Source organism: Lissotriton helveticus, chromosome 5_1 (assembly GCF_964261635.1).
Source record: "Lissotriton helveticus chromosome 5_1, aLisHel1.1, whole genome shotgun sequence".
NCBI lineage: Eukaryota > Metazoa > Chordata > Amphibia > Caudata > Salamandridae > Lissotriton > Lissotriton helveticus.
Window position 1 is genome coordinate 2,022,968,048 of NC_136065.1, and position 12,591 is coordinate 2,022,980,638.

The 12,591-nt window shown below is 42.8% G+C and overlaps 1 protein-coding gene across 1 annotated transcript in view; it reads left to right on the plus strand.

Moving 5' to 3' along the window:
* The first annotated feature begins 2,956 nt into the window (after positions 1-2,956).
* The window catches only part of LOC144752849 (uncharacterized), a 785,061-nt gene continuing 775,426 nt past the window's right edge, over positions 2,957-12,591 (plus strand). The window contains exons 1-2 of the mRNA XM_078640687.1: positions 2,957-2,981; positions 9,020-9,079. Coding sequence (XP_078496813.1) covers positions 2,957-2,981; positions 9,020-9,079 — 85 coding nt within the window. The remainder of the gene's footprint in view (positions 2,982-9,019; positions 9,080-12,591) is intronic.

Below are 12,591 nucleotides of genomic sequence, written 5' to 3' on the forward strand. Positions count from 1 at the left end.
TTTATTATGTCTTATAACACACTCTTCCAAAAATGTCTCTATCGTATTAGATACTAACTGTACGTCATTCTCTGTCAGTAGTATACTAGATATACCTTACCTTCCAACACTTCTTTTGGAAACATCACCACATACTTAGTTTCAATTCCATAATGTGAAGAATAATTCAATCCATCTCAAGCACATGTCCATTAAAACTATTATTTCATATCCTTCACCATGAACTGGACCAAGAATATCTAATGCGACCTCTTCCCATGGACTTATTAGACATACTCTAATTGCCATGAGATGTACTCTAGATCTCATGAATTACACACTTATATTGCTTCATGGAGTACACTGCATGCATTCCCTTATCTTTCTTTTTTATCTTTAGAAAAATACCTGACCACAAGTACGTCTTTCTCAACCTCTCCTTAGTTTTAGACATGCCTTGATCACCAGCCCAGGGCAGTGATATTAATTCTTCCTTCATAGCAAAAATAGAAACAAATCTGGTCCCTCTAGTAGTCTGATTTCTCTAAATGACAGTCCTTGCCTTTCTGATAAATCATCCTTCACTCCCCAAAATATGTTGCTTACTTCACTCCATCCAGTTTTAAATAATTGCAAAACCTTCTGTAAAGCCTTGTCAGCCTTGTCAGATTCTTCTGAAACAATGGCTGTACCATCTTCATAGAACATTCCCTGATAAAACTCTTTGTCATAATTTTCAAAATCCTTATCACGAGCTTTCTAGTCAGAGGGCATTACCCTAGATAATGTGTCTGCTAAGTTCTTATCAACTCCAGGAATGCATTTTATCTCAAAATCATATTCCTGAAAGAGTGACCACCCTTTTGGTAATATTACTTGAAATTGCATCAATTCCTATTTTAAAAAACATGTTACCCACAATGGTTTGCGCTCTGTTCTAATTTCTAATTACATACCCCATAAAAATGATATACTTTTTCAGACAGCCCAGAACAAAGTAAGTGTTCTCTTTCTATGACTGAATATTGTTTTTTGGAACCTTTTAAACTTCGAGACGAAAATAAAATTGGCACTTTCTCAACCTTATTTACCTTGTTGTAAAACTGTTCCTAATCCTTTGAGACTTGCATATGTTGTAAGAATAAACGTTTCCTTAGGACTAAAGTTCTGTAGTTTAGGAGCTAGACTCATTATTTCCATCATTTTGTTGAACTCTTCTTCACAAGCAGAATCCCAAACAAATTCTTTTCCTTTCTTTAGTAATTTTCTCATTGTTAAATACGATTTGGTAAATCCTTTCACAAATTTACTGTAGTATTCTGCCATAAATAAAAAACTCTTCTTTTTTATATGGTGGTTTCGAATTGCGAATAGAATTAATCAAGTCCTCTTTGGGGGTTATACATTCACCTTAAATGGTGTGGCCAAAGTAGTCAATAGATTCCTTCCTGAATTTTCATTTTTCTAACCTTACAGTGAGATTGGAGAGTACAGGTTGTTTCTAACATGTCTTTCACCCTGAGATCATGTTCTTCTATATCTTTTCCAAACACTAGACTATCATCTTGATATATCCTTACTCATTTTAAGTCCATGGGTACCTTCTCCACCAAATGGTAATCTTAAATATCTGAACGTTCCAAATGAAGTGATGAATGCTGTAAGGTCATGTGACCCTTCCTCAAGTGTAATATGGTGGTATGCTGACATGAGGTCTATGGTGGAAAATACTTACTCACCATTAGGAAATGTGGGTATGTCTGTAATGTAAGGCAAATCACATCTATCCATGATCACATATTTATTAAGCTCTTTGAGGTCTACACACAAATGTAACTCCATTACCTTTTCTATCCATTACCACAGATGTTAACCACTATATTACTTGAACTTCTTCAATGACTCCATCATTCTCCGGTTTTTCTAGTTCTAACCTAATTTCTTTTTCCCACAGCAACTGGGACATTTCTCACTTTCCCACACACATTGTCAACCAAACATATTCTGTTCATAAAGTTCTTCAAGCAGCCCGGTATTTTTTTAAAAACTTTAAGGAATTCTGACTTTATATCCCTGAGAAACCCACTCTCTAGAGTTCAATGCACATCAATGCTTTGCAATAGAACATTTTCCTTTAACAGATTTGGGATCAAGCCTAAGTCCCATGTCTCTCTGTTGTATCGAGTTCAAAATACTGTTAGAAATGGGGGTCTCTGGGTGGCAATGATTTGCACCTTTGTTCAAATTGGGACCCTTCCTTCTAGTCAGGATCAGAGGGATACACTACTGAAATAACCCCTTCTCACCCACTTGGTAGCTTGGCATGAGCAGTCAGGCTTATCTCAGAGGCAGTGTCTGAAGCATTGGCATAAAACATACAGTAATACAATGAAAACACTACAAAAGGACACTACACCAGTTTTATACAAATAACCACAATTTATCTGTGTGAACAAGACCTAAATAATGAAAGACATAAAGTAATCAACAATATACACTTCGCAAGATTAACTTTAAAATGTAGTTCCTTAAAGCTGGTAGCTCCATCCGGTGCTACTGCGGTGCTGAAAACAACAGAATCCAAGAGTTCTGGCTGACCTCATCGGTGCGGACCAGCGTTAGTGCTGTTTCAACCATTGTGGTTGCGATGTAAAACGTAGCGGTGCTGCGTGCAGTGCCCTCAAGCTGCGGTACAGACAGAAGCCTGGTGACAGTCATCCAGCAGCGTCAGTGAGACCAGGGCTGTGGTGCAGAGTGGTGGTGACTGGTCACAGTGCAAGTGGCAGTGCCGGTTGATGGGATCTCGTGTAGGTCAGCCCAGACTGCAGTGTGGGACAGATGGTGCCCGGTCGTCGGTGAGACCAGGGTGGGGAAGTGAGGCTAGGAGGTGTGGAGTGCAGTCCCCACAGGGTATGGTGCAAGCAGCAGTGTCTGTGACTTTGTCAGCTCTTTTCCCCCTCTTTGGCAACTGAAACCCATGGTTCCAGAGGTGGTACCCAGAGGTAAGTGAAGTCGTTGTTGTCCCTGAGACTTTGTGAACAGGAGGCAGGCTTTATTTCAAGCCCTTCGAGATAAGCAGCAACAAGGGAAGAAAGTTCAGTCAAGTCCTTTCACTGCCCAAGGCAGAAGAATCAACTGAAGGCCAACCCTGCAAAGCAACAACACAGCAAAGGGGCAGTACTCCTACCATCAGTTTTTCTAGCTCTTCTTCTTGGCAGGTTCCTTGAGCCAAGCAAGTTCTAAAGTTCTGGGCCCCAATATATATACTCAGTTCAACCCAGATTTGTGACTGGGGGTGAGTGTTTGAAAAGTTTCAGTGCTCCGTCCATCATCTCCTTGTGCTTGCTTTGTTCGTCCTAAGTGGGCAGGGTATGCCCAGACATGGATCCCTTGCTCACTTTGCCACTGGATACAAGCTAGCCTGGCTGAGGGGTGTTACCCTGAAACTGGTCCCAGGATGTAACACCCCTCAGCCAGGCTAGCTGTACCAGTGGCACTTACTGTGCCACTGGATTTAAGCTATCCTGGCTGATGAGGGGTGAAACCCCGAAACCGGTCGTAGGATGCTTGTTTCCGGTCCAGGGAGGACCTGGCTTGGCAGTTCGGTCTGGACTGTTCGCATGAGGCACAGGGTCGAGTCTGATTTGTATATCGCCAGTTCTAAACAGGGGTGGTATAGTGAGCAAAAGAATGATGGATACAACGCAGATCTCATGAATGGGGGTGAATGTTTTGATTTGGTCTGCATTCCGTCCATCAATTGTCTGTCTTTTGCTCATGAAAAGTATGTCAGGTTGGACTATTTTCTGGTCTCTTCCTCTATGCTTGCCGCAGCAGGAATTAAGAACCGACCTAAGTTACTCTCTGTGCACAATCCGTTAATCATAAATTTTGCAAATCAAGCGACAGTTCGAGTCCTGTCCACGTGGACATTCGATAGAAAATTACTAATCTGTATATCCAACACATCAGGCAACGGGGGGTACAGTACTTTTGAGGCAAACCGATATAACTCATCACGTGGCATGGTTTGGGATAGCTTCAAGGCTGAATTACGGGCTGAAACTTTGAGCTTTGTAGGAAAGACCAGAAAACAACAAAGGGATGAAATTAAGGGTTTGATTGAAAGGCTGGGGGGCATTAGAAAAGGAGCACACTTTAGCAATCAGGCAGAATCAAGAAGCGACTGAATTAGCATTACGGCAAAAAGTAGTGATCGCTAAAGCTGAAATCAGTAGCTAATATAGTAGGAGGAGCGCTGCAGGATTTTAAGCGCATAAGAATGAGAGCTATGAGTTCAGAGAGTCAGTAGGCAACCTGCTAGCGCTCCACACAAGGCAGAAACTTGCTAGGAATAATATCCCGGGGATTATAGGGCAGGACGGACACTATGTCACAACTTTAAAAGACATTATTAAAGTTTTTGAAAGCTTTTATTAAAATCTTACTCCTTTACCTTTCAACGAAATTGAAAGAATCATGAGGGACTGACGACGGGTCGAAGAGGAGACAAGACAGGAGTTTAAAGGGGATAAAACAATGGAGGAAGTTCTACATGCTCCAAACTCAAGGTAATATAGGCAGAGTTAGCCCCCTACTTCTGGATTTGCTCTTAGGTATACAATATGTCGGGGTCCCTCCAGAATCCTGGTGGGGAGCAACATGGCTATCTTCTTAAAAAAGGATAAGCCTTCAGATAACCCTGCGTCCTATCTGCCCATATCCCTTATAAATGCAGATGGCAAGTTGAATGAATGAATGAATGAAGTTCTATTTCTATAGCGCATGGCTACCCTCAGGCCTCCCAGCGCTGGTAGACAGAATGGCAGAGAAGGTCAGGCCGCAAATCCCGTGGGCGCGTTCTGTACAGATGGGTTTTTAGAAGCTTTCTGAAGGCCATAAGATTGTTGTTCTCTCGAAGGGCTAGGGGGAGAGAATTCCACATCCTTGCGTCATTATACGAGAAGGAGTGTCCGCCCCATCTCTCTTTACATATCTTCTTGGTGGTTGCCAGGCACAGAGAGCTTGAGTGCAGGGTTCTGTGGGGAAGATAAGGGGTGACTAGGGGGTGCATGATCGCCGAGCCGGTCTTCCAGATGGCTTTGTGGGCCATACACATTGCTTTAAATTGTATCCTGGCTGAGATCGGGAGCCAGTGGAGTTTGCTTAAGGCAGGTTTTACATACTGCCAGCGATGGGTCTGAAAGAGCAGCCGTGCTGCGCAGTTTTGTGTTACTTGTAGTTTATTAATCGTGGCCTGAGGGGCTCCGAGATATAGGACATTCCCATAGTCCAGGCGAGAGAGTATAAAGGCCTGAACCATAATCCTTCTCGCCTGGAATGGGAGGAAGGGGATGATTTTACGTAGCACTCTCATCAGTCCATAGCAAGAGGCCGAGAGCTTGGTTGCTTGATGGGTGAAATCAAGGGAGCTGTCGAGCCACATGCCGAGGCTTTTTATCTGAGTCTTAGGGGGTGGAGCAGGACCTTGACAATCCAGCCATAGGGGGACAGAGGGCGCTGAATTTCCCAACATCATGATTTTGGTCTTGTTCCTGTTGAGTCTGAGGCATGAGAGTTCCAACCACTCGGCCACCGCCTGTAGGCAAGAGCCCAGGGCGCTAGACGACCCTTCAGCGCGATTTAAAGATACCACTAGCTGAGTGTCGTCTGCGTAGATGATGATTTTAATGCCGAATGATATGATATGATATAAAGACTTTTGTAGCGCGCTCTATTACTAAAATAGTATCCTGGCGCGAGAAGGGGGAGCGATTCACAGGGTAAATGAAAGTACAGAAAAAATGGAAGAATACAGAGAGATGTTAAGAGAATGGTAGATAATGGATGGACAATCCCCGCCAAAAAGGACTCATGTAGACATTAAAATGCGTGGGGCTCAGGGCAGAGCCCTGTGGAACCCCACAGCTAAGAGGTAACCTGGAGGATACCACATCTCCCTCAAAGACCTGAAAATAACGGTCTCTGAGGAAAGATAGGAGCCAGGTCAGTGGCACGCCCGATACTCCCATGTCACTTAGATGGTTGGCCAAGATGGTATGATTGACCGTATCGAACGCGGCGCTGAGGTCCAGGAGGATGATAGCAGCCATTCCTCCCTGATCCAACAGCCTCCTTGCCTCCTCCGTCACCGCCAGCAGTGCTGTTTCCGTCCCTTGCTGAGGGTGGAAACCTGTCTGGGAAACATCTAGCCGGTTGTTGGATTCCAAGTAATCAACCAATGGGTTTCTCCAGCAGTTTGCTCAACCATGGGAGAAGAGAGATTGGGCGATAGTTGGACAGATTGGTCTGGTCTGAATTGGGTTTCTTTAAAAGAGCCCTAACCATCGCACACTTCCACGGTGTCTGAACTTTACCGGAGCTGATCGAGGAGTTCAAGACATCAAGGACAACTGGGCGGATAGAGTCGATGACTGAAGTGAGGTATTGTGGAGTGGCGGGATCCATTGGGGAGCCTGAGGTCACTTTGGAGATTACCTGATCCAGGGAGTCAGTGTCTAGAAGGCAGAACTGTTCTAACGTGCAATTGGGTGGAGACGTGGAACTACCTGTCATGGCTACCCATGCCTTGGGCGTTGAGGTGGGAAAAGATGAGTAGATTGTTTGGATCTTTTGATAGAATAAGGTCGCTAAGTTAATACAGCGTGTGAGTGCTCCTTCTGGTGAAGGTGATTTTGGGGGGGGAGGGGCGACAAGTGATTTAGCTAAATGGAGGATTTCTCTGGGTGAATTTGCAGCTGTATTGATCTTTGCCTCGTAGAAGTGTGCTTGGGCTGATTTTATAACAGCTTTATACTGCCTAATTGCCTTCCTATATTCTTCCTTCCTGCTTGGTGAGAAGTTTTGACGCCAGCTCCTTTCTAATCTTCAGCAGGATTGTTTTGAGTCCCTTAGTTTGGAAGAGAACCATGGGGCATTGTTTTTGCCTGTTTTTATGTTGAATAGGTTCTTTGGGAAGAACGACATCGAGAGAGTTTTGGATCCAGCTATTAAAATTATTGCTGGCCTGATTGGGATTAGAGGCTCCAGAGGATTTTGAGTCTTCTAGGACTTCCTTCCATTTATTTGAGGGAAGTCTAGGCCACTTTCTTCCCCATAACGTCGTAGTTGTTTGGGCGGGCGGGGATGGGGTGGTAGCCCATGTTAAAGGAATTAACAGGTGATCTGTCCAGGGGAGTTGGGTAGGGGTCCCAGTGCTCAGGTTATCTAAATTACTAAAAATGTGGTCAAGGAGATGGCCCTTATTATGTGTGGGGAGAAAGCCCTTTTGTTTGAGATCAATGGCTTGAAGGCTTGAACGTAGTCCACTTGCTAGGTGGTTGGAAGGATCATCCATAACAGTACCGTAAAGTTGGCAGAGACTAGTGCTGAGTTGGCAACAACAATTTGAAAGATTCGAAATGAATTGTCCTAGGTTATATTCCAAAATGTTAGCAACTCAGTTAGGTAGAATCATATCCCATTTGGTCTCATCATGGCAACATGGTTTTATACCTGGAAGAGGCACCACCGATCATATCAGGCGTGCCATAGCCTTATTCGATATAGCAGAGGTCACAGGAGAGAGGATGGCTATAATCCTCCTGGACACAGAAGAGGCCTTTGACAGGAGCCTGTTCATTCAATCATAAGGCTTGCTACACAGATGCTGGCCTTTCAAAGAGGCTCGACCAGGGGGTACTGCACCAATATGCGCGGCGGACTCACCTTGGCATGAGTGCAAGTGGATTGAGGCTTTCAGGCCTACCCATTGATCCAGTAACCAAGGCAATTTGGCACTGACAACAGTCCCATAACCAGGGAGCACCTGCCCCCAGGTAGGTGACCAATCAGGTGGTGGGGAGGAGAGAGCCCTTGGCACCATGACGGCTGATTTTAACTTATCTTGCGGACTTTAAAGTACCAACAGGACTAAACAACATGGAGATAAAATGTGTTATCACGTAATAATTATTTTCCTCTATAACAGAAAACAATAAAAACATGTCAGCTACAACGGTGTGCCTCCATGATACCATTGCAGCTTCTGCAAGTGAAGACAATTACATATTTTAGTCAAAACACTGTTATAGGAATTTTACCCAGTCTTCACTTTAATTTTCCTTTTTAACTTAGCATCTTTTTAGGATAGTGGTTTGAACAAGTTTTTCACTAACACAATAGGGCATGCACACATTACATTTTGATACACCTTGTTGTTCTGTAGTCTGCACTATTCCAGGGGGACACACAGTAGAACAAGATGTCCTAGCTTCATTATGTGTTCGTAGGAGACAACTCTATATTTCCAGATTATGTAAACATGAATTTCTGCATCGCTAGCAGAATGAAATAAGGCTGGCATCTTATTCTTTAAGCGGTGTCTGTTTTGAATTCGGTGAGACATATATCACCAGAGTTATCATGAATGTTGCAGAGACCTGCGAATGAGATACAGCCCTGTGATCCCCCACATTCATTCTAAGAAGGAAGATAGCAGCGCAAGATGTGTTCAGGCTTACACACTCAGAGGGAGTGCATTCGATGATACACTGAGGCAGGCTTTCGAGACATTACTCCAAGGTATGGAGTTCGATCATTCCAATTGTGTCTGGCAGAAGGGTAATACCGTAACGCCCTCACTAGTGTAAGATTACTATTAATTGATAGGAATAAAATTAGGAACAATTAACATGGTTGAATTGTTTGTGTTTTTCACCATTCTAATGGTTATAACACTGATGTACCTTATAAGTCTAATTATCGCAGTTCATGTTTTACTTACAAGGATTAGATCTTTTCAATAAATATTTGTAAATGTATTAATGTCTCTTTTCTTTCCGAACTTTGGGCATGCAAAAGTGACAAAGGAAAGGGTTTGTCACCTGGGGGCTGGCAGCAACTTCTATTAAACTTAGACTTTCACGATATAGGAGTCTGGAGTCTATTGTTCTCTTTCTTATATGCTCTTTTATTGTTCGAAAAAGAAGGCACAGGAGTCATATCATAAGTAGTTCTCCTCTTTTTCTCTGTTTCACAGGTGCAAGAAAGCCAAAACCACCATTGAAGAAGCACCCCTTGAAAGAAAATAAAACTAAAGGTTAGTGCTCAAGGTTTATTTTGTAGTTAGCTTGGAGGGAGGGTTTTTGAAAATAAGTCAACACCTTAAAATAAAAAATCTTTGACTCATCACCAAATGCAAAGGGTGGCTATAGCAAAGCAATGCAAATTTTAGAAACTGATTACTTCACCAGGCTAAATTTAAACCACTGATATTCAACCAGTGGTTTAGGCGGTATCGCCTAATGGCCAAAACATAAAAGGAAAACAAACTTCCATGCAATTGTAAAAATTGCTCGCATTATCATCTCAGTCATGAAGAAAACATAGAGGGACACCCTACATCTACTTTTCTGAGGTCTTAAAGAGCCAGTCTCCTGGGGATTGGTTCAATGCTTTTTCTGTCATAGAAGTACAAGAGTGATATTATTTCTTCCCTCGTAGCAAAAGGAGGAACAAATCTGGTTCCGCTACAAGCCTGGTTTCTAAAAATAACAGTCCTTGACTTTCTGATAACTCATCCTGTACTCCCTCAAGAATATTTTTGTTATTTTGTTTTTCGTATTGTTACCACCCTATCTTGTTTTAAGAAACTGCAAAACCTCCTGTAAAGCCTTGTTCAGATCTCCATCTTTCTTCTGACACAATGTCTGTACCATCTTCACAGACCATTTCCTGATCAAAGTATTTGTCATTTTCTTCAAAATCCTTATCAAGAGCTTCCTTATCAGAAATTTGGGTCTACTAAGTTGTTATCAACTCCAGGACGGTATTTTATCTCAAAATCTTACTCCTGAAGAGTGACTACCCTTTTAGTAATCTTACTTGAAACAGGATCAATTTTTAAAAAGAATATTTCATACAATGTTTTGTGGTCAGTACCAATTTCAAATTTACTACCCTCTAAAAAATATTCCCTTTTCTGAGCCCAGAATACTAAAGGTTTCTCTCTTTCTATGGCTTAATATGGTTTTTCTGAACCTTTCAATCTTCTCGACAAAAATAAAATGGTACCTTCTGAGTCTTGTTCAACTTGTAAAACTGTTCCTAATTATTTAAGACTTGCATCTTTCATAAGAATAGAATTTTCCTTAGTGACAAAGTTCTTTAGATTAGGTTTTTAGACTCAGTCTTTCCACCCCTTCCTTGAACTCTTATTCACATGCAGAATCCCAAACAAATTATGTTCCTTCCTTTAGAAATGTTCTCATTATTGAGCATATTCTGTAGTATTCTGCCATACCAAAAATTGCATTAACTTTTCACTGTTGGTGATGGTGATTTCAAATTGTGTATGGAATTAACTAGATCCTCTTTGGGGGTTACACCTTACTTTAAGTAATCTGATCTAAGCAGTTAATTGATTCCTCCTGAATTTAACTTTTTCTAACCTTGCAGTGAGATTGGAGAGCTTAGGTTTTTCTATGACCTGTTTTACCAACCAATCATGCTCTTCTACATATCTTCTAAACACTAGAATATCATCTTAATGGCCAAAATAGTTCTCCTCCAAGAAACCCATTTAAGTCTCAGTGAGGGCAATGAGTTTTTTGGGAAACTCAGATGGATTGGGGTTTTTTGCTGTTCAGGGCAGTCGGTCGCAAATAAGGGGGTTGCAATTTTGATAAAGACAGGGGTAGGGGGTTCCATCAAGTCAATATAAACCGACCAATCAGGAAGGTGGGTTATGGCACAGGTAGATTTTGGTGGAACTGTGCAGACAATTGCTTCTTACTATGGGCCGAATATAGATGACCCTCACCATCTACATAAAGTACAGTCCAACCTGGTGGAGGTCATTTCACCTATTATTATAGGGGGGGACTTTAATGTCCTGCTCGACCCTCGGCAATATCGCTCTAACTACTCTCAGCATGCTGCTGTACCGCGATCGTGGCGTGCCATGGTCAATATAATGCATGAGCTTGGTTTAACAGATGCCTGGAAGGTTAAGGGGGGGACTGTACCCGGCTTCACATATTTTAGCAAAAACATGGCCACGCGTCAAGATTGGACTACATTCTGGTTGATAGGTCATGTCTAGAAGCCTTGGAGGATATAAGAATACTCCCTACCTTCATATCCGATCATGCACCTATTATGTTCTCGGTCCTAATTGGAAGGGCCAGAACTACAACATCACCCAGGTGGACTCTAAAAAGGGCGGCACTAAATAATCAAGAGATAGTCACTACTGTCGGAACATCTATAGCTAATTATTTCTCCGATAATATTGGCTCTACTCTCCCCAAATATGTCTGGGATGCCTGGAAAGCTCATACTAGAGGTCTTCTCCATAGTCTGATCTGCTCGAAAAATAAGGAGGAGGTGAGTAAATTTAAGATTCTGGAAAATAAAATAGCCTCGCTAGAGAATGCTAGATTGGGAGCTCACCCACAAAATCTACCACTGGTCTTAAGGGAGTTGGAACTCCTCCGATCAGAATACAGAGGGCTCTTAGATTTAAAAATAAAGGCCCAAGGGGATGTACATGCTATGGAAAATTATGAGTATGGAGAAAGGGCTGGGGAAATCCTGGAAAGTAAGATCAGAGCGGACCAGGTGAGGAATAATATAGATAGGCTAATGCTAGATGACCAGGGAAATATATCTTGCCACCAGAAGGATATGTAAGAGCATTTGCTCTCCATGTTCTCTAAACTTTATGAGGAAGAACCGTCTCCAAGCCCTGAGAACACCCTACGGTGGCTGGAGAGTAAGGCCCTGCCTAGCCTGACCGATGAAGGTCGAACCATGCACAATAGCCCCTTCACGGAGGAAGAAATCAGGGATCATATTCAAAAAATAAAAAACAACAAAGCAGCGGCGAAGTATATAAAGTCTTCCAAGATAGCCTGGTGCCAAGGCTATGTGAGATGTTCAACTCTGTTTATAGTTTGAAGGGTAGGGACCAGCATCGTGGAAGGAGTCCATCATTGTACTCATATTAAAGCCAGGGAAAGATCCCCTCAATGCAGATTCCTATAGGCCTATCTCCCTGCTAAACGCTGACTATAAGATCTTTACCGGTGTTTTGGCAGGGAGACTGGCTAAACTGGCCCCACAACTTATTAGCCAGGACCAGAAGGGCTTTGTACCTGGAAGGTACATTCATGAGCTGTCCCTGAAGTTGATCGGCAGTATAGATCTAGCAGTGGCACGGTCGGAGCCCTTGGCGGTTGCCGCATATGACGCGGCGAAGGCCTTCGACCGTGTCAACTTTGGATTCTTGTGGAATGTTATTAACGTTATGGGCTTTGGTAGGACCTTCACTCAAACAATGAGAGGGTGCTATGAGGGCCCCTCCGCTGTGATACTATTGAATGGTCTTCTGACAACAAGCTTTAGTATAAAGAGGGGTAGCAGGGGTGCCCCATCTCACCCCTCCTGTTTGACTTTTATATTGAGCCCTTGGCACAGGCATTACGGATTGATGAGTCAATTACACCTTTTAGAGTCAAGGATAACAGTTGTAAGCTGGCTCTATATGCTGATGATCTTCTGGTTTATACCAGCAATCCGGCGGAGGTGTTCCCTAGAGTAGAGAAGATA